A 23,364-nucleotide genomic window follows, 5' to 3' on the forward strand; every position below is an offset into this window, starting at 1 on the left:
ATTATTGCAAGTTTGATTAAATAATGATCTAGTGGCACAAGCAGAGTATGAATACTTGTTGCAAAGACTGCTCCTTGCAGACTTCAATGAGACAGATTGGAATAACGAGTTGAAGAGTTGCCGGCGTTTGGAAGCAAACATTTTTTATTGAGTATGAATGTTGGTCCAAGTCGCCGAAACTTTTTTGCCTTACTTCTTAAATGGTCGGCGAAATCTTCTTCCCTATTCACCCTAAAGCTGAAGCACTCTATTCAGTCCAAATGACACCAAGATATTGAAGAATGACAAGAAAGTCCTTGTCACAGCTAATAATGATGGAAAGAGCCTTTTGAACCATCAATGAAAATGAAATTCTTTCGAAACTCAAACTACAATTTGACAACCTACCTTATCACTATGAATATGTAAGCGAGCTGCCATGTTTACCGCTCGTTTTTCAAGAGTTTCTTTTCGTTGCTCGTCTAATTTAATTCCAACGATCGATGTGTTTTTCTTTAAGGCTTCAGTATATTGATTGCTGATCTCAATGAGTTGAGAATATAAAAAGAGTAAATAATCTCTAAGAATGATAGCAACTTGTTTAGCATCTTTGGTGACATTTAGATCTGTTGATTGCCATTGTGCAGGAAGATTTCCACCGTTATTTACATCGATCAGATACTGTGACAAGTTTAGAATCTTTGAATAATAATATTGCATTGGTAAGAATAATGAATTTTGGTCAACTTACATGTAATGAAGCCAATGACGCTAATTTAGCAAGGGACCTATAACACTCCGCTTTGCTTTTTCCAAAAGAAGTGTCGATGTTTGAACCATTTCTTCAATCTCAACGGTTGATCCTAACACATCCTCCAAATTACTAAAGGCATTCTTTGACAGTTCAATACATGCCTTGGTCATTTCTAAAATTTCCTTTCCAACAGGAAGTGACGCAATGTATTGATAAGAGTCTTTCTTTTCTTCCACTTCCTTTGTACTGAATTGTGTTGAGTCAATAAGAATGTCTTTTAATTCACGCAAAGTTCTAAATAATTGTTTTAAGAATACCAAAAGTATTGAATGTTGAATTGCTTCAATACTAATGTGTTGTAAAATATGAATTACGTACTTTCAATTCTGTCACGTTGTTCGTCGGTTCTATTTTCCATATACTTGGCTAATTCTTCATTACACTGTTTGGAGAGAGCCACTTCTTGTAAATGTTTCAATCCTTCATATTCGATAAATAATTCTTTAAAGTTGACATAGATATGGATACCATCATCGTTCTGTTAGGATGATTGGCATGTTGGTGTAATAATTGTTAGATTCACGCATATTCATTTGTCATGAAGATATATATAATATTCAAAAAAGTAAATGATGGTGGTTGGATTTGAGATCGGAAGGAAGGACACATTGGTGACTTACCTCCTCAGTATCATACAGAATTCTACTTGCTTCTTCGAGTATGCAAAACACTTTTTCCAAAAGACGATGCCCATCCTTTTACATATTTCAGCTCTGCTGTTTCATCCACTAATTGAGATGTTTCATTATAAAAGGAAGTGAAAAGAGATTTGAGTTTTTGCTCTGCAGTTTTAAGAGAGTTTTCAATCGTTTTTCAGTTTCTTCGATGAGAGACGATGCATTTGCTGCTCCACCATTGTCATTGACTTGCCCATTCTCTTCATCTAATTCATCATTGGGAGGAGTCGATGAAGATGGTGGCTCTGTGGTCTGTGTTGTTGTGGATGAATCATCGTCTTGTTCAGCAACTAATTGTTGCAGTTTTTGTCCGAATTCATTGGTTTGTTGGTTCATGACTCGAACCACATTACCGATGGTTGAAGAAAGCCAACCGCTTCCCCAACCCCATCCGCTTTTATTCTCTTGTTCATTGTCCCGATCAGCAGCAGTAGCAACCTTTTGGTCGGTTGGTGGTGGCGATGCAGAAGATTGCTCCGAAGATGGTTCCATTTTTTCTTTTCGGAAATGCCTTCAATCGCTTTTGTATTTGTGATTAATATTCAAGAAATGAATAAATGTTGAGAGGTATTGGTCCACTTTGACTGAATCTGTCAGAATTCTGCATTCATTTAAACTTGACTTTGTTTTATATCGTTTTTGCGATCAAAAATTTGGCTTTCTTATTTGAATGATATACAGAGATAACCTTTTACACTATTCGTAAGCGGTTGTGGCCGAGTGGTTAAGGCGTTTGACTAGAAATCAAATGGGGTGACCCGCGCAGGTTCGAGTCCTGCCAACCGCGAAATTTTTTAAAGGGAAAATTAAAGTAATTGAAATGGATTGTGGATAGACAATCGCGAACATGTGCTTTAATGATAGAAACATCACTAGCAGCTCTGTGAACAATAGTGTCCAATATAACTTTCCGTTCTTTGGATCAAGATCAGTCTCATCTGCAATGCTTTTGTGAAAAATTGCTCATCCAAACTCCATGAATGAACTAAGAATATTACATCGGCTGCTTCTAATAATTAACAAAATAAGGAATCATATTCCGAAGAAAATCACTTTTGGCTAATATGGCCAGTTTGTCCTGATGCATTGCTGCAGCTTTTGATGCCAACTTGCATTTCGTTCTGGTTGGACAAACATCGAATGTAATTGATGTGTTGAAAGAGATAGAAAAGCAATTTGAATGATAGTATTTGTGTTAACATTGACTCAGTTGTCTCCAAGTCCATCAACACAATATGATATAATTTGTTTCCTATTTTCATGAGATTTTGTGTTGATGACTTTATTTCTTGGGGTCTAGAATTTATCACCGAAATTTTACCTTTGAATACGGACCGTAATTCATTAGGCTTATTGAATTATTAGTAGCATTTTCTGATTCAGAATTCCATGTTGAATTATAATGTTCTTGAGCTTGTCGAAATAATGACAAATATTCAGATTCTGTCTCAGTTAACCCTTTTGAAGGAGACACTAGCTTGCTAATTATTTCATACATGAGTAAAGGTTACGCAAGCAAGCTTTTAGGTGTGGGACAAACTGTATGCAGCAATTTGTTTGAAAATAACATCTTTATTTGAAATAATTTGGTCAAGGTGGTTCATTACAGGTTGGCAATTGCAAATCCCGGTTGCTTTTGTGTAAAGTTGATTGCATTCAATAGATTTCAATTTGGTCCCTATTTTAATCGCATCCATTGTATTCATGAAATCACCAAAAGCAGCTCGGAATATTTATCGGATGGAAATACCCGCAACCAAGCGCAGTCGAAAATACCTAATTTTATGTTCATTAACTAATTGAATGGCGACGTCCATATCAGAATTAGAACCATGAATGGCTACGGCCATATCACCATGAATGCACCTCATCCCGTCCGATTTGAGAAATTAAGCATCGTCGGGCTGCATCTGATACTGAGGTTGGAGACAACTTGGGACATTCACCCAACGGATTCCAATTCCACCGTGTCATTACCATTTGTGAGAGAAAAAGGAACGCAATCATGGTTCTATTTCAAAATTATTATTATTACCAAAACAATAAGTGTGAGAGAACAGGCATCTTCCAATTCGCGAGTAGCTCAACAAAAAATGTTGAACCCACCTCATGACCAACCTGCTTTTTGGTCTCGTACCAAAACAAACAAGACCATTTCTTCTTCCAATATATCTTTGAAAGGAATGATGAACCTCTTGTTCGTCATCCATGTGATGGTCGTTGCATGTATTATGGCCACCATCATCCCATCCACACATGCTTTGACTCTTGAAGACGACCGATTTGCTTCTAGTCTAGCCTCCATTCAGGCCATTCACGATCACTTCTTTCAAGGCTCTTCCAAAGGTAGTGCCTCTACAGCCATCCTCTTCCGCAATGAAACTTTGGGAGAGATTTTTGCAGGACAAGCCTTTGAGAATGTTCCAAACGTGAAACCCAACAGAGATACCAAGTACAGAATTGCATCAGTCACTAAAACATTTGTATCGGCTGCCATGATGGCATTGAGAGATGAGGGTCGTTTGGATTTGGATCAATCCGTTTTGGATTTTGTGCCAGAGTTTAAAGCCTTTCCGAATCCTTTTGGTTTTTCGTCGAATCTAACGTTCCGACAATTAAGTTCTTACATGTCGGGATTGCCTCGAGAAGCACCTTGTGTGTTGTTTGATTGCGACTATACGAATGCTCAAATGATCGATCGTATCAAGAAGAATGGCTTGTTTTTAGTGAGGGATGGAGATCATTTTCCAATCTATTCCAATTTAGGATATTCATTATTGGGTCATGGTTTGGAAAGTGCAGCAGCCATGCCGTTCGAACAAGTCATTACAACTCGAATTTTGGATCGTCTCGGAATGAAGAATACTGGTTTTGTCACCAAAGATAATTTGAACACGTTACAACTTGCAACAGGCTATCATCACAACACTCCCATCTATAGCAATAATAGAACCATTTCATGGAATCAACCAGCTGCAGGCATGTACAGCTCCTTGGGAGATTTGCAACTCTATGTGAAAATTTTGTTGGCAGCCTTTGTTCAGAGTGGTGTTGATACATTTCCAGCAACCACCATCTTGAAAAAGCAAACCATGAGAGAATTTCTGAGTGCTCAACACATTCTTCCACATGGAACAGCTGCAGTTGGATTGAGTTGGGAAATGGTCTATTACAACATGTTCTCAAGTTGGGCCATTATGAAGAGTGGACTCATTGGTGGTTACAATGCTCAAATTGTCCTGTTGCCAAAATATGAAATGGCAGTGATTACATTACTCTCCAAGGATGACGGCGCCCAATCTTTGGCTCTGCAATCAGCCTTGTCCATTGTGGCATCGGTCAAGGACTATTTGGATTCATTGAGAATGAAGGACTTGTCAGACAAGACATCCTCTCTCGTTCCAAATGTTGTGACATTTGTTGGAAATTACATGAGTGAGAAACAATCATCATGGTCATCATCCTCTTCTGTATCGATTGCCTTATTTAATGCCTCGACAACACAAGTATTGAAAATGAAAAATGTTTTGGGAACAGAGTTGTCATCGACATTCCTAATTCCCACACCAAGTAATGGTGGAAGTACAAATTCTTTTCTTGTACAGCCCTATTCTGTCCCCACAAGATTACAATACGAAACAGGAATTGGAGGCAGTAGAATTGAATTTTCACAAGATTTCAAGAATTTCACAGCACTCGACATGGGTCTACAATTCATGAACAAGTCATCTGGTTCCAACACGGCACGTCGACCTAAATCTCTTAGATCCACACAAGCTATTCCCGTCGTGTGCAATTTCATTCCAAAAGATGTTTCCCTAAAGACTCCAATTGCTGATTCATCCATTTTGAATTTATTCGATCAGCTGAAACAAGAAATTGCCTCTTTAATGAAACAGCAAAACTCTTCAGCTTATTTGAAAATCAGTTACAGAGGACAGGCTGTGTATGATGCTGCTTTTGGTGATTCCAACATTTCACAAAATTCCATCTTTAGAATTGGAAGCTTGACACAACTTTTACTGCTGCAGCCACTCTCATTGCCAAAGAAAAAGGGATTATTAGTTCTTTGGATGACCCTGTGAGTCGTTACTTCTCTGGAATCTCCTTCCAAGAAGTTATTTCAAATAATATGTTCTCGAATAACATGACATTTAGACAACTCATGATGCATGCATCAGGCTTACCATCTGGAATTCCATGTGACTTGTTAAATTGTAATATGAATTGGAACAGTTACTTGCAGGAGGCTCTTTCAAAATTTAGAATGATTCAGCCATCCTATAATTCAAGAACTATTTCTACATTAGGGTATACCATTCTTGGAAATGTCTTGTCTCAGTTAACGGGAACTTCACTTGAAAACTTTATCAAGGTCAATATTTTGAATCCTCTTGGAATGTCCAATACTGGCTTTACTTACACGACAAGTGTTAAAAATCAACTTGTTTTAGGACGTGATCTGAAAGGTCAATTATTGAGCAGTGAGGTTGACAATTTGTACATTCAAGAAGCTTCTGCCCAAATGTACTCAACGACAAGTGACATGTCCATCTTTTTAAATTGTCTCTCGAGTCTCAATAGAGAATGTCCAATTTTAAAGAGGGAACGCTCTCGAACCTTACTCCTTCGTAATTACCTCTCTGATGATCTTTCAATGAGTACAGGCTTGGGCTCATGGCAACACGAATTTAATGGTGGATTCTGGATTGCATCCAAATATGGCACTATTAAGGGATACAATTCCTATGCTGGTGTGAATGATGAAATTGATTTAACCATCACATTACTCACATCTACTGAGTATCCAGTAGCCAACGAGTTGGTAAGAAACAAAACTCTTATTCCACAATTAGTCTCTGCTTTCACTTCTGCACTCAAACAACAACCTTCGTACTTGATGGCCAATCTTTCCATTCCAAACTCTCGCGCCTTGATTCAAGACATGGTTGGTGTATATCAAGTTTTTGATCAGTTCTTGTTGTTCACTCAATATCTTCAGATAGATTATGACACAACTAATGGATTGTTGACATTCGCATTTGTTGAAAGCTCAACACCTTCTCCATCGAGTAATCCTCCCACTTTTGCTTTGCAAATGATTGATCAAAGCAGCATGACATTCAAGGTGACAACATTAGGATCGTTATCGTGTATGGGTAATGTTTTGACTGGCATTGAAGGTGCTGTTGTGAAATTTAATATTGCCAATGGAAAAGTGGAGTCATTTTCCATGCCTTCTCTCAATTTCGGTAGTGATTTCATCAAGATCAAGGCGAAACCATCTACAAGCATTTCGGGTGCATTTGTGCAGAGAGGAATGAGTTTAATGTCATTACTTGTGTTGCTGTTTTGCTCCGTATTTTTGTTGTAATGGAAGTTAGGAACTATTTGAGCAAGAATATCTTGTGTTATAATAAATGGCTTTTATTTTATTAATCATAGCCACTCTTAAGGTTATATTGATGCGCATAGACAGCATTCTAAACTTGTTCCAATATTAATAGTTTTCGGATTCACTGATCACAATTTCAATATCAGAAAATTGTCCCTTTCGATTTGCTCCATGTGAACACGTACTTCCCTGCACATATGAATTCTTCAAATTATTCTTCAAGTAAATTTCCATCATTCTCAGCAAATGTCGACTAATGAATGATCTACCCATGTAAGGTGATCCCTTTTCCAATAAAATTGAAAGAAATTGTGAACATTCTTCCAAATCTACCAAATTGACCACATAGTATGGTACATTTTCGTGATACTTTCGACATGGAATCCAAAATTTGTTGAATATATATTCAAACACTCTCAATGGGTCACGATCATTCCCCACAAAATTTGGAAATATTTCAGAAACTTTGACTTTACCAGACATGATCTTGTTTGCAAAAATGTCAACCTTGGTAAAAAGTAATACTTTTTGTGTGCCTGGAGCTGAAAGCAAAGATGTAAAATATTTCACGTGACTGTCAAAAATTGGAGTATTCTTCCTGTATCGATCAATATCTGCCAATGAGATTAAATAAACTACAATGGGAGCAAGATTTGGCTTGTCTTGAAATTCCAGAGAGCTCCAAGTGTAATTCATTTGTGCGTTCATCATTTTCACACACCATCGTCTCTTTCCAAATTTCGTCACTGAAGGAGAGTTTTCAACAATGACGTTAGGATTACTCTTTTCATCTGATCCAAGTGATGATTTCCAGTCATGAAAAGTATTATCCAATAAATAAGATGAATATACCAGTTGCAATATTTTGCTGTTCGAATGTAAACTGTCTGAAAAGTTATAATTTGACTTCATAATGATATGTAAATTGTCAAATAATTCATGAATATTTTCTCCTTTTACATTTGATTCTTTGAAGATGTGTGTGGTGTGATTGTTCGATGTATAGGGAGTGAAAAGGAAGATTGCATTAATTTCTGATAGGCTAATTTCACAACAGGCACTCTCCATAAATCTTCAATGGCGTTGACAATTTGTGGAGCTTGATCCAATATTCTGTCCCATGTAGTTATGGGTGCATTGATGGTTGTGTGAATACCATTCACACAATTCACTTGTTCTTCGTAGGTATTAATCAATTCATCGTATTCAGTCCATTTAGACACAGATTTCTTGTCTTCACTATTGTATGCAGAAAAGGGATCATCCTCTTGTGGTATTGTTTTTATTTCTTGCAAGATGAGTTGCATGGCATTCAAACATGAAGCGAGAATGGCAAATTGAACTGCTTTTTTGTATGTAAATGAATCTGTAGAGTTCGTACTAGGCACGAATGCAGAAGAAACCAAAGATGTTGCCAATGATAAAAATCCCGAACTTGATGAATCCACCGTATGATCGCTCAATAATTTAGTAACATCCAACTTTCGAATGAGACGTAATAAAGTGGATCGTCCAGAGAAAGGTATTCCACAAATGATCATGCCATAATCATAAGTACTCTTTGGAAGGGAGGTTGAGGTTATTAACGATGATAGAGCGTTTTCATCGGCAGGTCGGAGGAAGGAGAGGAAAGATCGGTCTGTGGCCATTTTTTTTAGAGAACAAGTTCAAATTCCCATGTTCAGTGAGCTGGACAAAGATCCAGATAGAATATCTAAATGCACTGCAAATTTTACATTGAAAAGAGACTGTATTTGAGAGTTCCATTCAAAAATGTACATGGTATCTTATGGTTTTGGAAGTAATAACTTGGATGCTTTGGGTGTGTCTCTAAATTCCAATTGAGTGGAGAGAGAGGTAATAAAGGCAGGCTCATTTTCTGTGAGGAGTGACACAAACCGTGGCAGTGTTCTTTCCTCTACCGATGACTCAGGAGCTCGTTGAGCTATTTCAATTAAAGTATTAGCACAATGCTTCCTACATCTCTCTGACGTTTGGACATAGGCAATAAATATTTGGGAAATTTCATTTCTCACAGTTTCATTCAGACATGAATCTAGATACAGACTGAACAGCGCCTTGATATACTGTTGTTCCTTAGATAGTAATTCAATGACTGTTTGCTCATGAATGAATAATAATATACAGTTCACTGCTTTTGAAATCACTGGATAGGTTCTTGATGATTCATTATTTTGAAGTCCTTCAAAAACTATTGCCTCTATGATTGCACTAATGAAATAAACATCAGAACCTTCAGTAGGCGTCAATGTATAGTCAGGATTTAACGTTAAATAGCGATAACATCTCACATAAGGATGTTTAAATAAATTAGCAGCTGAAATTCTCAAATCGGGATCTGGTTCAACCATTTTTCTGATTAAGTCCTTCAATGAAGCAAGCTTAATTTTTTCGAACATTCCAGGAATTTTCTCTCTTTCTCTCAAAACAGCTCTATAAAACAAGTCATGTTGTTGTTGACATGTTAGCTCAAAAACGCATAATCCCATGCTGTAAATATCACAACTAAAGGCGTATGGTCTTTGAAGAGCAATCTCAGGTGCTGATCAAGTATTATTAATGCATTAACATGGTCATTCAGTTCATTAAAACATACCAACATAGAGTGGAGTTCCACAAATAGTGTATGTTACAGCGCCTTTGGAATTTAACATTTTGGCCAATCCAAAGTCGCACAATCTCAATGTATCATCCTCCCCGATGAGCATGTTTGATGGCTAGTTTTTGTTTAAATAATAATCATCATGTTCTTGGAATCTTTTTAACATACCTTGATGTCTCTGTGAATAATTCCTTCTTCATGACAATACTTGAGTGCGCTACAGAGTTGAGTGAACCATGCGAGTACTCTCCAAATATTGATATTCACATGAAGATCTTTTTCAATAATATCTCCAATAGTACCTTTTGGCAATATTCTTTAAGAGTTGAACACAATATATTTCGTATTGTTTGAATGTAAAAACAACACAACTTACCAGTTACAACGCCCACACAACTCTTATCCATTTGATCTTTCAAAGGAAATTCTTCGATAAACTGCATAATATTTGGATGTTTTAAATTTTTCAAAATTTTGATTTCCTTGTCAATTGCTTCCACGGCTTCTCTGTCGGTAGTCTTTGGCAGTTCCAAAACCTTCAAAGCATAATTTGCATTTCCTTTTTCACTAAATACACTTCTCCATAGCTTCCTTTTCCGATCAATGATGTAATTTGATATCCATGATATATGCTATCAATTGACAACATAACTCCGAGGTCAACAAATGGATCTCCCACTTTGGGACTGCGTAATGGTTTGCCTGCCTTTGAAGGCGGAGCGTTGCCATTGGGACTGTTGGTAGTAGTTGTTGTAGTGCTACCGGATTGTGGTCGTTCATAGGCCTCATCATCATCTTCTTCCCTCATAAGAAATTTTGCAATAGAATTTTCAGAACGAGAAGCACTCGAATTGCCCATTTTAGAATATTCTGGATGATGATGATATTATAACGTTTTTTTGTTACTGGTACAAGAGGTTGTCAATGGTAGAATGTAAAATTTGATGAAACGGGTATATATATATGAAATGCCAAAATATCTAGTGATTTATATGTTCAAATTCGGCCCTTGGATTCGGATTGGCAACGAGATGATGGCAATTCAATCAATGATGATGAGCTATTTTTTGGAGGAAATGATTTTCAAATCAAAAATCAAATTCTTCCCATTTATTGGAGGTTACAGCAATTCGAATGAGAAATGAGGCACTTTAGTACTGTGCAAAATTTCCTGATTTGTTGTATTTGATTAGAATTCGATGGTTGTTTCTAATTCAGCTTTGGCTTCCCCATTGTTAGCTTGAATGGCTTTCTCAGCAAATTGAACATACTTGTCAACCATTGAGCTGTGTTTTGCAAAGAAACTTGAAACCTTAAATAATCCGCTCAAAGACTGAAGCATGGCGTAGAATGGCTCAAAAACTGAGACGCCAGATTTGAAAGCACGATCTCTGCTGTTTGTTGGTGCTTGGGATGACAGCAATGCCTCAGACAAAGACTTCTTCTTTGGATAGAAAACACAAAGGTGTGGTTCGTTCTGCATGCCAGCAACTTCCTTAGCTACTTTGACGGCGTCATAAAAATCACCAACCTGGTCAACCAAGTTTACTTCTTTGGCAGCTTGACCAAAGTAAACTTTACCCTTGGCAATCTTATTCTTCAAATCGTCCTTGCTGATATTTCTTGCTTGACTGACCTTTTCAATAAAGGAATCATAAAATTCGTCAATAACATTGTTAAATAATTCTGTTTGTTGCTCTGTGACACGATCGAAATACGAAAAGACAGACGAATTCTTGTTTGTTGAAATGGCATCATTGGTAATTCCGAGCTTATTAGCAAAGAAGTCTCCAAGGAAGAACCTTTTAAAGAAGAACATGTTGAATATTTCAACAAAAGATGAGATACTTACTTGCCCATAATCACTCCAATAGATCCAGTGATAGTAAAAGGATGAGCTACAATTTTATCAGCAACTGAGGAAATCCAATAGCCTCCACTGGCAGCTACACCTCCCATGCTGACAACAATCTTCTTTTTATCTTCTGTCTTTGCAAGCTCTAACTCTCTTCTAATGTGCTCACTGTTTAGAACGTGAAAATGATTGTGTTCGTGCAGTTTCATATTTCAATACAACATGTTGATTAACGTGAGTATGAAATGATCCATTATTGTTCAATATTTTCAAAGTTCAATATTTTTCAAAGTTTCTTTTGTGTTTCATCACTTACCTAGCAAACACTTCTCCACCTGGTGAGTCAACCCTCAACAGAATGACCTTCACTTCAGTATTCTTTCTTGCCTTATAGATGGCGTCAATCAATACGTCACTGTTCATGTTCGTATCTTGTGGGTTTTGTGGTCTTCCTCTTACAATTGCTCCACTGGCATAGATGATTGCGACAAGATTGTCAGACTTTTTCTTTGGGTTGAGATAGTCAAGAGGATTCCCTTCTAACTTTTGTTGAAGATACTTTTGAATGTAGAGAAGGTTAATCTTCTTTGAATCGACATTCAAACTGTCAGCCATTACTGAAAGCATTTCATCTCGATGCTTCACACCATCTACCACTTTGTGCTCAACAGCAGCAGATGCTCCAAAAACACCAATATCAAACCATTCACGAACTGAAGTAGCGTTCTTTTCTCTTGTTTCTGAGATGTCCTTAATAATTGTGTCAAAAGGTCCTTAGCCAAAGTTTCAACTTGCTCCTTGTGTTGCTCAGAATATTTGGATTCTGTGAATGTATTCATAGCTAATTTGTATTCTGCTCTCTTCACAACATATGGTTCAATTTCAGCCTTATCCAAAAGTTGTTTCAAAAAGAAATTACGAAGTTGGAATCCATTCAAAACTGTAAGTCCTTGATCTCCAATATAAATCTTTTCACAAGCAGATGCAAAGTAATAATTTACAGTATTGCTGAAGAAATGTGTATGGGCAATAGTTGTTTTGTGTTGTTTGAAATCAAACAAGGCCTTTCTCATTTCGCTCAAATGAGCAAGTGCTAATCCAGAAAATGGATTGTGTGATGATCCTTGGAAATAGACAACAAGACCAACAATATTTGGATTCTGTTTAGCAACCTTCAATACATCCACAAATGTCAAGTAATGCATCTTTGTTTTTCCTTGAGAGAACAATGCTGCGAGGGATGGAGTCACAGGTTGTGCTGTAAATTCTAAATCCTCCAAATCAATTTCAAGAACTGTATGAGGAGATACTCTCTTTCTCAATTGACGAAGTATAAACTTGACAGAGGAGCTCACAGCAAGTGATACAATACTTGTAGTAATATATGGATGATTGCCAATGAAATTACGAATTGGATCGTGAGTGTTTGGCTGAACAGGCTTTTCAACAATGCCATAATGTTCTAACACACCTCTTCCTTTGTCGTATACCTGTTGAACTGTCTTGGTAACGTAATCGGTAAATGTACTCATGTCCATGGTAATGATGGTGGTGGATTGGGTTGATGATGAGAAGTTTGTTGTCTGTTATATATTCATGTACATTAATTGAGTGTTTTTAAAAAAGAATGAATTGAATACGTAGGATTCAATACATGAATCATTCCGATCACCCAATACGATCCCAATCACTTACATCTGTCTTGATCAACAACTCGTAAACGACTCTTGAGTCCTCAAAATTTTCGATCAAATTTTTTGATTTTATTTTGATGTTGATGGACCAATCAAAACTTTTAAGAGCTTGCAAATGAAATCATTCATGACTGAAAAGTTGAAATGAAATTGAAACAGAAAAATTGATTGAGCAACACGTATCTTTCTCGACCACACACACACAAGAAATCTACAACTTTTCAAACTATTTTGAATGTATGAAATTCAATAATAATAAAAAAAGTTACTGTTTGTATGTGTGTGGTACCAATTGCCTTGATAATGCCCTCATACTGCCTTCTCCAATCAATATAAAGTCTATGCATCACAGAATTCGTCTCTATTCCTCAAAAAATGTTCTCTCAAACCTTGACATCCTCTCACCAAACGAAACAAGTCAACTCCGAGTTGGTTTCGATGTCGAAGCCTTCTCCGAACAAACGTTTCCATGTTTTTAAACAAAACCCTCGGCAACATGTTTACGCTTGTGGAAAAGGCTTCTTTATGAACTACTTGAACTACAAACAACAGAACCGAAATTCCGTAACATCCACACAAGAAAAGGACTGTCTCTATGAATTCACTCGTATTGAATTCATGGATTATTTGTTAGATGATATGGATGATCAAATCATTAAATTCGAAATGAAACATGGTTCCGTTCTCATCTTGACACAATTCGGGAAAGTTTATGGTGTGGGAAGAAATCGAGGTTATGTCTTGGGATTACGCGATTGCAATCCAAAACCAGTGCCTGTGGATCCAAACTGAGTTCAATTTCAAACTTTAAACCTCAACCAATTCCAGAACACATGATGCACCACTTTCGTGATCATTATATCATTACTATAACGATACATCTTCCTTCATGATGACTCATTTGAATCATCCCTTCATACCCATTGGTCTCTCTTGTTCCAACACTCACTGGATCGTCGAGACAGAACAGAGAACTCTTGAAGGAGGTGGACAAAATACATCTGGTGAGTTAGGTCTTGGTCATGAGCAACCTCTTCCTTGTTTGACTCGGACCACTCAAATTCCACTACCTTTTGAATGGAACGAGCAAGATAGAGTGAAGGTTTTTGTTGGACCTGAATGCACCATTCTTGTGCATGATCCATGCGAATCAGTGGTGGTGAGAAATTCACAAACTTTCAATCTTTCGATGATGAATAATCATGCCACCACCATCACCATCACTCTGGAAGATTGGATCATTTCAAGAATGATTCCAATTTCACATGAGATCATTTCTGAGTCTTCTTCTCTCCATTGTGACAATCCCCATGAATGGAGAATTTTCCATCCACTTGTTGAAAAGTGTTCTCCCGATATGAGTAGTGTATTGAAACGAGAAGAATTTCTTTCCTTATTGAATCCTCAAGAAAAGGACTGGATTCAACTTTTTGTGAGCATGTTCATCAGGATGAACAGTGACATCCTATTAATGAATGATGATCATGGTTTTCATAAGGATGATCACGAGAATGAAGAGGACGATAAGGGGAGTGATGTTGTTCATCTTTATCATTCTTTCTTTACGAACTATTTCCAAGCCTCTCTCAGAAAGGTTCAATTCTATGTCTTTCTCCTCTTCTTCCTTAATGATGTGAATGATATTGGAGTGTGGTTTAAAAAACATTGTTTTGAGACTCTCTCGGAAATGTTGGAAACATCCAATGTGTTCGATATTGTTCAACAAATATCCAATTACTTGTCGGCTAATGTGTTGACCAACTCCTCAAAAAGGAGTGTTCTCATGCTTGCAGTTAGGAAGTGTTTGGCCTTCATGAAAGGCCAATGGAACAATATGAAACATTCGATACATGATGACGAGAGACGGATGAAACTTGAAAAGAGAATTCAGACCTCCAAGAAGGGCTTTTGTGAGATTGTTTTGGATTGGAGAGAGAATGACTTTATGAAGAAGAACCAATATGATTCTTCAAAATTATTGGCTTCTCTGTTTAATGATATCACTAGTAGTGACCTTAAATGCTCGATAGGGGACTCGAGCGAAAGTGCTTGCATTATTCATGTGCATAAACATGTAATTTCTGCATTGAGTCCAGTACTTCGAGTTCTCTATGAAAATGATGCATTTTCAGACACTTCTTCCTCGAAAGACACTCCCTTCGATATTTATGGATTTGTTAGAGACTCGAAAGACAGCGAAGAGCAACAAGAATTGAAAAGAAAGGCTTTATTGATAGTATTGAAGTCATGCTATTCAAACGTTGAGGACTTGACCTCTTCTCACATGAATGTTGATTTGTTATTTCAGATAATCCTCATTTCTCTTCAATTTCAAATGGAATGGCTCACTCTATTTTGTTGTCAGATTTTGCTCCAACATGTCACTCCTAGCAATTACAAATCCATTCTTATTTTTGCTTCACAATTTGATGATGTTGAATCATGTCAATACTTAATTGAATATTTGATCACGTATGGACTCAAATATATTGCTCCCTCTGAATTGGCATGTCATTGCAAAGACCTCCCTCTTCTCTTGAGCTCTCGGCTTACTTCTCTCCAAGAGTCAATATTCGGAAAGGGAATGGTGAATTGGAACCTCAATACTGACAGCCCTCCTCCTCCATTACCCAAAGAACAGGATCTTTATCTTCGAGCAGTTCTATTCCAAGTTGCTTCTGAAAAAAGCTCTTTCCGAAGATGATTCTACACAATTTCTCTATTTTCAACAACATTTGGCCAAATAATGAATAAATTTTTGTTGTTTTAATTATTAATTTACTTGGATTGAGTAGCCTTGGTGGTCTTCTTTGACTTGTGCTTCAATCTCAACAACTTGGCAGCTCTGGCAACGAGGACAGTCTTCAAATCACCTCTGAAATCCTCACCTTCAGTTGTTTCGACAATAGTCTTAGCAGCCTTGGTGACAGACAATTGCTTGTTGGCGACCTTTGACTTCTTGACATATTCCTTTGGCTTTCTGACAGAAGCATCATGAGTGGACTTCTTGATGAGCAAATCACCCTTTGGTGTAACATCAACACTGACATTGTTAGTCTTGGTGTACTTTTCAGAGTTAATGTTGAGTGGGTTGGTTGGTGAGGTGTGGAATGAAGCACCACCGTAGAGTCTTGTTCTCTTCAACAAGCTGCTGTTGTTCTTTGTGATTTCCCAGATCTTGATAAAACAAGATTCAAATTTCAGAAAGTTTCAAAATGATGGAACACTTACGAGTGACATAATGATTTTGGCTTATTTTTTTGTCGACAAATTTTATAAAAATTTTGGTCAACTAGGAGATGCAGTTTACAATGAAAGAGAAGATTTTGTGTGTGAAGTTGAGGAAGATTTCTCCATCATAAAAAAAATGAACGACGATTACGAGATAGAGGATAAAGCATTGGGCATGAGATTTTGCTCCGAGTGCAACAACATGTTGTATCCAAGAGAAAACCGATTAAACAAGACTCTAGAATTTAAATGTAGACACTGTGATAATAGAGAAGCTGTAGACACCTCCGATTATGTTGTATATAAAAACGATATCAAAGCTGCCAAAGATATCCAGTGGAGTAATATTGATTGGGCAGAACTGACTAAAGATCCGACTCTGCCTCGGGGAACTGTTGGTGTAGGTGCCTGTAAAAACTGTGGTAATGGCGAAGTCGTGTATTTACAAACAGGATTTGGTATCATCAAAGAAAACCAAGGCGGTATGAATTTGTGGCTAATATGTACCAGATGCAACCATCGCTGGAAAAATCAGCTATAGAGAATCATAGTAACAACAACAATAGATCGGTCCTCAGAACAAAGCTAATTGACATGAGTATTTATTGTATTCGTAATTATTTATCACTATTTATGACTTGCAATGTTTCTAGAGACTTTCGATATGATTAATAAGCATCATCTTTCCGAATCACTCCAGCTAAATACTGGATCTAGAGTAAAATTTCTAACTTTTTGTAATGAATCAGAGGATTATTTTAAGGTGGACAACATGTCATTCATTTATAATATATCAGAGCTACTGACTCGTCTCAATCAAGATCCTTTGGCTTAGCCTCCAAGAACAGTTGGACCATGACATTTGCCACTGATAGAACATTGACTGAGTTTCCCATCAATTTATATTGTTGCTTGATCGAAAGCTTTGAGGAAGGGCAAGAAAAACCAAGGAGTAAAGGTCATCAAGCGGGCTACTTCAATAGGGTGAAGAAACCGTATTCTTCCCAACCCGGTCAGCGTCTCAATGTTCTCAAAGTCAATACTTTGAAAAATTTTCTCGACATCTACATCCAAATATGTGTCGTTTAACAACAAAACTAGAGGTCCAGTTCCTCTGAGAAATTGAGTTTGGCCGTACGACTTTGTAATGCAACTGCAGACACGCTTTAATGGAGCAGTGTCTTTGGAGTGGTTGCTCTTTTTCAAAATCAAGTCGTACCGATAACCTTTGATTTTAGCAAGATGTTTTTGTTCCACAAAAATCATATCTCGTTCATATAGTTTTTTCTTCTTCAGAGGTTAGCAATATCGAAGAAAGATTATAGAGATCCAAAAAGTTGCTTGCTTTCCTTGCTTTTCTAATTGATCAATTTGTTTCGGGTGATTAAAAACTCGGTCATAATCAAGAAGAGGTCGTAATTGATTATTTTCAGATTTTAAAAACATGTAATCAGGAAGGCAAGTCTGTAAATTCAGTGGGATTTCTATCATTTGAGAGATTTCAGTAATGTTCACAGCATTTTCAATGTTGAATTCTACTCTTCGTCCTATAAGATAATATCTCACACGCTGATTGGGAAGGCCTAACTGAGTTGGGCATAAAAGAAATTCCTTAAATTGATATCCATGGTTTGTTAACTGGTTCACTAAATGTTGTCTAGTTTTCGATATCTCAAAATTTTTGACATTTTCAACAAATATATAATCCGGCAATATTTTAGGGAAAAGTTCGCTCATTAAATATAAAAAACTTCTTGTTCTATCATCTTCATTGTCTTTTCTATTTCCATTGAGTGTAAAGGGTTGACAAGGAGGAGACATTGTCCACAAAATTTTTGAGAATGTTTCCATCTGAGAGTAATTTTCGCTGAGTTTTTGCTTCTTTTGAGACTTTTCAAAGGTAGATGACGAATTTGAATATTGTTCTTTTCTCTTTTCCAAAATTTTCTTAAAGTATTGTCTTTCAAAATCACAAATTGGAATATGAGCAATATCCTTTGCACAAGGTTCGTGTCCAAATAAATGTTTGTATAGTATATTTGCATTTTCGTTGATATCAAATGCTCCAATCCATGAAAATTTAATTTTGTTCGGAATGACAACAGATAATCCATCATTTGAAGGGTTCTTATTCATAAAAAATTGTTCAATAAACGCTTCAATGAGTTCTACGGCCATTTTTGTTCCTCCGATTCCACTATAAAACTCTGCAACATGAATTTCAATTTTTGAATGATTTGTTGTTTTTGTTGTACCTTCGGAGTCTGTGGATGATGATTGAATGCAATTCTCAATTTGAGACATTTTTTAAAGTTCAAGAATGCGCAATCACAAAAAAAGAAGCATCAATGATGTTGGACTTGCAGGAGACGACTATTGACGTTCAATCAGAGTGTCGCTGCGGCTTAAGAGTAAGACCATGGGGATTTTGTTTTCACGCCGAACTCGAGAGGAGCACACCAAAGAGAGTGTTTTCCTATTCCTATCATTCGTACGTTTGCCGAATAAGATAGGAACCGAACATCAACGCCTGTTCCATTCTTTCCTTGTGTGATAGGACCATTGTTGTGGTTTTCATATTTTTTAATTAATTTTTGTTGATGAGAGCGAATATTGGCGGTGATAACGTAATTGCTAGAAGCGCAAATTGCTTTGGCCAAATATTCGGAACTAGTGGATTGTTTTGTTGTCGCACACACAAATGATGGACTGACGAGAAGAACCCATCGTCATCAAGTTCAGCAAATCACTCGAGTAACATTCAGACTGAAAAGAAATGAACTCCTTTTGAACACAAGTTCATTGATGTGAGGCCTCTTCTCGTTTTATTTGTGTTGAGCAATGTTTGAGCGTTGGGAACTTTAAAAATTAGAGTTCCTTGACTTCAGGCTCTTTCGCAAATTTTGAGTGAAGAAAAAAGTCTTGACGTAACATTGAAACAACAACAACAAATGGCCACTGCAATCACAGTTCAGAAATTGCTGCTCGAAAGGAAATACTCTCCTGAATACATTGAACAATCGAGAGCATACAGTTGTGTACATTCGTGTAAAATGTCTCGAGAGCATTCCAAGAATAACAAATTCACTCAACATTATTCTTCATCCATACTTATGGAAGGGGAGAAATTGCGACTTTCATTTGAAAATCTCAGTGATCAATCCACACACATCATCATCATGTTTGTCGATGATAGGCGGCGAGTGTTTAGTTTATTTCCATGTTTCACAGATTTTTGGGATGTGATGAACTTTCATCACGTTCCAGGAGGAAATCATTTGGTCGTTCAAATTGACACAGGATCATTACCCTTTCAAAAAGATGCTGTCAACAATGGCTCTACCACCACTGTTCGAAACTTTCAAATTATTTGCTGCTCGGTAGTGAAAACGATTAAGCAAGAAAATAATGGTCATTCGCTTTCTTTTGAGACAAGTTATGAACCTGTGTTTCAACATTTTGACTTTTCCATTCCAGTTAGATCCTAATGGATTCCTCATTCCCATTCATTTACCTCTCTTCCCTAATTTATAGTTCCATCCTAATTGTATTCCCCTTGTCATCTCAAACCCCTAATAAATCCCACCATGATGTCCTTATCGCGATATTCTCGATACACATCTATATCGTTGAATGGAGAATTTCCAATATCCTTTTCATCGAGGGAAGCCATCCTAAATCGATCTCGTCTTAAAGGAACAGAGCATGTGAATTGGTAATATTCCTTCAATGCTTGAATTCTCTCGAAGGGATGACATTATTTATACTCTTAATTTGATTGATTTACATTTGTGGCAAGTTTATTCTTCAAAGGAGGAACCAACTTTTTTCGTTTTGAAGTGCTTGTGTAAAGTTCCATGTAGAAAGTGTGGAAGGTCGATCAAAGGTTCTTCATTCTTCTTGCAAAGTGCCTTGAACGCTCTTTGGTTTAATTATTTCTCAAATAATGAGATGGCATCCAAGTGAACATGGAATTCCAACTTTCATTGCCTTTTGCATATGTGGAAGTAACAAGTAAGAGCAATTGTGCATTTATCGATACCAATACCTCAGTACATTATTTTCACAAGAAACTGATAAGGTTTTGAAATCAAACAACTCCCTTACTAAAGAATCGTTAGAACAAATATACATTAATAACAATCAATTTATTTTTGATGATTGGTGGAATAAACTTTCTTGGATTGAGGTCTTCGATGAATTTACCTGGATACTTCCAACTTGGCATGCTCTCATTCATATACTTCATCACAACTTCCTCAAAGTATTGTTGGCCAACAAGTTGATAATTCAACCTGTTCACATACATTAAGTACAACTTGTTGTAAAAATGTTTATTTTGGTACAGATATCTGAGGGTTGTGTTCCGTTTTACTTTTGGTGGTGTGGCATTGGCTTTCTCCTCCAGATAAATCTGGGGAAAAGGAATGGAAGCAATCCTTCTTCGGCAATGAGTGGAGCAATTAAACCAGTAGCTCCCGTAATCATCTTAAAGCTTTTTGCTAAAGCACCAAAAATGCCAAGCACACCTCCTTCCCTAATGAGATCAAATGATCCAATGACAGCAACAGCAAAGAAGTGAGTAATAAGTCCATGAGGTGAACGCCAGATTCCACTAATGAGAGAAAGTGGTCCAGTTTGACAAATACCTCCCTTCTTGAAATATTCAAAAACTGCTCTACGCATAATACTCATACTGTCATTCTCTGAAAGTGAAGGAATAGGTTCGTTACGTTTGAATGCTTCCCAATTTCTAGCACCTCCAGGTGGAGCAAAAATGCTGTATAAAGCATTTGCAAGTATGTTGATGGTGTTAGCAACCTTTGCTCTGTTCTTGTAGAATGTTGCAATTGCATTATCAACTTCTGCCACTGATGACAGGTCTTTAGCATTAATGATTGCTTTAGAAAGCTCCTTGCAATCTGAGAAGGTAACTGTCATACCACCACCAGTGATAGGATGTCTACAATTCATGGCGTCTCCGATCAAGACAACGCCCTTCTTTAAGAGAGTGTCTGGAGTTTCACCTGGAATTTCTCGATTTTGAACAACCTTAATTCTGTCAGCATCAACTTCGGCCTTAAAGGCATCATGTACTTGAACAGGAAGATGAGGCATAATGTATTGCAACAAATACTTTGCCATTTCCTCTCCTCTCTTTGGTAACTTGTTAGAATCTCCATCAGGGAAGTCAATCAAACATCTGACAGAAGATGTGCTGTTTGGATAAAGCAAGCATGGAGCGTCAGGTAATAAGAAAACATTACCATGTCCAGGTTTTGGCAACTTATCTGCACAGTTTGGTAATTCCAATCCAATGAATTGAGAAACAACCAATGGTTTGTTTCCGCTACCGATTTTGTCAGAACGAACTTGTCTTGTGAATGAGCTACCAGCTCCATTGCATACAATGACCATATGGGCAGAGACAGACACAGTTTGATCTCCTTCCTTATACTCTACACCCTCAACAAGGCCTGGAGTTTTTTCGATCAATCCAGTGACAACTCTTTGTATCATCTTAGCTCTGAAAGCGTTTGTGATCATAATTAGTTGACATAAGTTTAAGATTGGAAATTCCGTTATTATACTTACCCATCTTTCTCACAAGCTCTTCTCAAATTCATGATAAATCTACCATAGTGGAATGCTCTTCCTTCAACTTGTGGATAAGGTAAATGGACAGTTTCATCCCTATAGAAAACTTGATACCCCTTAACAGTCGCGGCCTCAATACCTTCGAGACAATGGCCTAGGCCTAGATCTTTCAAGTGTTGAACACCTCCTGGTTGAAGCAATTCTCCAATGATACGATCAGGCTCACTCATATCTCTTTCGATAACCAAAACTTTCTTATTAGCCTTAGCAAGCACAGATCCAAGAGCACAACCAGCAATACCAGCTCCAACAATGATGATATCGTAATCCTTATTGGTGATTGAAGGTTTTGGAAGTGAGAACATGTACATCATCTTGTTAATGAGCTTCTTCAACATGTAGAAAGTAAGGCCAGCTCCAGTCATTCCAACAGCAAGACTAAGCTTGCGTTGTTGATCGCTTGGAAGGTTAATTCCCAACATTTTAGAGAGAAATTGATTGCTAATGGTATCAACAGAAGCATCAAGAGTTTTAGAGAAAGTGCTATGCAAAGATTGCAACAGCGTTGGATTAGTAGTGGTTGTGGAAGTTGTACTTGAAGTGTTCGTAGTGGTAGTAGTAGTTGTAGTTTTTGGAGTAGAGGTTGTAGTGTTGCTTGTGGTAGTAGTTGCTGCTGGCTTTGTAGAGGCCGATGATGGTTTCATAGGTGCCATGATGAAAATTATTGAAATATCTAGATTTAATAATTGTGGTAATTAGAAGTAAAGGAAGAATGAACAAACACACTCGGAATGAAAGTATCAACTATGGTCGAATGTGTACCGTGTTCGGAGAGTGAAAACTGGCGAGTCGTGCTTGCGTTACTGAACCACAAGAAAAGGCTTTTGTTAAATTTTTTTGCGGTGCCCAACGATTTCTTAACGACCAGCAGACCGAAAGAATTTTCGACAAACATGTTCAATTCATGATTTCGATGTGCGAAGCTGGCTTCAAGTTGTTGGTAGTTTCATTTTCGGACTTATTTAGGGGTAATTCACCAACACATCCATTCGGCAATGTCTCAACCATTGTCCTCATGAATATCCCCTTTCGCGTTTTGTTTGAGAAAACTCGAGTGGGTCAAGTGGCACAACGTATCATTGAACTGTAAAAAAATCAAGAAGGCTGCTTGAAGAATTGGCCTCAAGGACAGAAAGAGATCTAAAGGACGAAGATGATCATCTTTGATCGATCGAATGCTTTTGACATTTAAAGTCCATGATCAACACTTCGCTACATTCTGTGAGAATAACAAAAGATGATGATTTTCACACTTTTCTGAAGAATTAACATTAGTTGATGAAGTTTTTCACTCGAACTTTTTGGGCGAAGGAGACTCTAACTACAAAAAAAATTCTCCAACAATCACCCTTCACGTTACTAGCCATATACGAAATCATCAAAGCCATAAATTCAAAACACTAATAATCATGGGGGCAAAGGTTAAAATCACAGTAAA

The 23,364-nt window shown here is 37.2% G+C and overlaps 14 protein-coding genes across 14 annotated transcripts; 5 read left to right on the forward strand and 9 right to left on the reverse strand.

Annotated features, from left to right (window-relative positions):
- Positions 1–247: 247 nt before the first annotated feature.
- Positions 248–1,962, reverse strand: FDP41_013328 (uncharacterized protein; the record flags this gene model as incomplete). Its single annotated transcript, XM_044703946.1, has 7 exons — positions 248–325; positions 388–678; positions 731–785; positions 848–1,007; positions 1,112–1,271; positions 1,414–1,463; positions 1,647–1,962. 7 exons carry the CDS (start codon positions 1,960–1,962, stop codon positions 248–250), a joined length of 1,110 nt encoding a protein of 369 aa, XP_044565258.1.
- Positions 1,963–3,563: 1,601 nt separating this feature from the next.
- On the forward strand, positions 3,564–6,844 carry FDP41_013329 (uncharacterized protein; the record flags this gene model as incomplete). The annotated part of the gene is made up of 2 exons (XM_044703947.1): positions 3,564–5,551; positions 5,629–6,844. 2 exons carry the CDS (start codon positions 3,564–3,566, stop codon positions 6,842–6,844), a joined length of 3,204 nt encoding a protein of 1,067 aa, XP_044565259.1.
- Positions 6,845–6,970: 126 nt separating this feature from the next.
- FDP41_013330 (uncharacterized protein) lies at positions 6,971–7,777 on the reverse strand (the record flags this gene model as incomplete). The annotated part of the gene is made up of 1 exon (XM_044703949.1): positions 6,971–7,777. The coding sequence occupies one exon, from the start codon at positions 7,775–7,777 to the stop codon at positions 6,971–6,973; it is 807 nt and encodes a 268-aa protein (XP_044565260.1).
- Positions 7,778–7,821: 44 nt separating this feature from the next.
- On the reverse strand, positions 7,822–8,514 carry FDP41_013331 (uncharacterized protein; the record flags this gene model as incomplete). The annotated part of the gene is made up of 1 exon (XM_044703950.1): positions 7,822–8,514. The coding sequence occupies one exon, from the start codon at positions 8,512–8,514 to the stop codon at positions 7,822–7,824; it is 693 nt and encodes a 230-aa protein (XP_044565261.1).
- A 138-nt stretch (positions 8,515–8,652) lies between these two features.
- FDP41_013332 (uncharacterized protein) lies at positions 8,653–10,347 on the reverse strand (the record flags this gene model as incomplete). The annotated part of the gene is made up of 5 exons (XM_044703951.1): positions 8,653–9,428; positions 9,483–9,603; positions 9,657–9,790; positions 9,865–10,079; positions 10,136–10,347. 5 exons carry the CDS (start codon positions 10,345–10,347, stop codon positions 8,653–8,655), a joined length of 1,458 nt encoding a protein of 485 aa, XP_044565262.1.
- Positions 10,348–10,677: 330 nt separating this feature from the next.
- On the reverse strand, positions 10,678–11,970 carry FDP41_013333 (uncharacterized protein; the record flags this gene model as incomplete). The annotated part of the gene is made up of 3 exons (XM_044703952.1): positions 10,678–11,290; positions 11,341–11,511; positions 11,660–11,970. The coding sequence occupies 3 exons, from the start codon at positions 11,968–11,970 to the stop codon at positions 10,678–10,680; spliced, it is 1,095 nt and encodes a 364-aa protein (XP_044565263.1).
- Positions 11,971–11,993: 23 nt separating this feature from the next.
- Positions 11,994–12,881, reverse strand: FDP41_013334 (uncharacterized protein; the record flags this gene model as incomplete). Its single annotated transcript, XM_044703953.1, has 1 exon — positions 11,994–12,881. One exon carries the CDS (start codon positions 12,879–12,881, stop codon positions 11,994–11,996), a length of 888 nt encoding a protein of 295 aa, XP_044565264.1.
- A 531-nt stretch (positions 12,882–13,412) lies between these two features.
- On the forward strand, positions 13,413–13,829 carry FDP41_013335 (uncharacterized protein; the record flags this gene model as incomplete). The annotated part of the gene is made up of 1 exon (XM_044703954.1): positions 13,413–13,829. The coding sequence occupies one exon, from the start codon at positions 13,413–13,415 to the stop codon at positions 13,827–13,829; it is 417 nt and encodes a 138-aa protein (XP_044565265.1).
- A 100-nt stretch (positions 13,830–13,929) lies between these two features.
- FDP41_013336 (uncharacterized protein) lies at positions 13,930–15,741 on the forward strand (the record flags this gene model as incomplete). Its single annotated transcript, XM_044703955.1, has 1 exon — positions 13,930–15,741. The coding sequence occupies one exon, from the start codon at positions 13,930–13,932 to the stop codon at positions 15,739–15,741; it is 1,812 nt and encodes a 603-aa protein (XP_044565266.1).
- A 74-nt stretch (positions 15,742–15,815) lies between these two features.
- On the reverse strand, positions 15,816–16,277 carry FDP41_013337 (uncharacterized protein; the record flags this gene model as incomplete). Its single annotated transcript, XM_044703956.1, has 2 exons — positions 15,816–16,214; positions 16,269–16,277. The coding sequence occupies 2 exons, from the start codon at positions 16,275–16,277 to the stop codon at positions 15,816–15,818; spliced, it is 408 nt and encodes a 135-aa protein (XP_044565267.1).
- A 127-nt stretch (positions 16,278–16,404) lies between these two features.
- On the forward strand, positions 16,405–16,809 carry FDP41_013338 (uncharacterized protein; the record flags this gene model as incomplete). Its single annotated transcript, XM_044703957.1, has 1 exon — positions 16,405–16,809. One exon carries the CDS (start codon positions 16,405–16,407, stop codon positions 16,807–16,809), a length of 405 nt encoding a protein of 134 aa, XP_044565268.1.
- Positions 16,810–17,567: 758 nt separating this feature from the next.
- FDP41_013339 (uncharacterized protein) lies at positions 17,568–18,572 on the reverse strand (the record flags this gene model as incomplete). Its single annotated transcript, XM_044703958.1, has 1 exon — positions 17,568–18,572. The coding sequence occupies one exon, from the start codon at positions 18,570–18,572 to the stop codon at positions 17,568–17,570; it is 1,005 nt and encodes a 334-aa protein (XP_044565269.1).
- Positions 18,573–19,447: 875 nt separating this feature from the next.
- On the forward strand, positions 19,448–19,756 carry FDP41_013340 (uncharacterized protein; the record flags this gene model as incomplete). Its single annotated transcript, XM_044703960.1, has 1 exon — positions 19,448–19,756. The coding sequence occupies one exon, from the start codon at positions 19,448–19,450 to the stop codon at positions 19,754–19,756; it is 309 nt and encodes a 102-aa protein (XP_044565270.1).
- An 883-nt stretch (positions 19,757–20,639) lies between these two features.
- Positions 20,640–22,579, reverse strand: FDP41_013341 (uncharacterized protein; the record flags this gene model as incomplete). Its single annotated transcript, XM_044703961.1, has 2 exons — positions 20,640–21,795; positions 21,864–22,579. The coding sequence occupies 2 exons, from the start codon at positions 22,577–22,579 to the stop codon at positions 20,640–20,642; spliced, it is 1,872 nt and encodes a 623-aa protein (XP_044565271.1).
- Between the last annotated feature and the right edge of the window lie 785 nt (positions 22,580–23,364).

The sequence above is a fragment of the Naegleria fowleri genome (assembly GCF_008403515.1).
Source record: "Naegleria fowleri strain ATCC 30894 chromosome Unknown tig18, whole genome shotgun sequence".
NCBI classification, from domain to species: Eukaryota; Heterolobosea; class Eutetramitea; order Acrasida; family Naegleriidae; genus Naegleria; species Naegleria fowleri.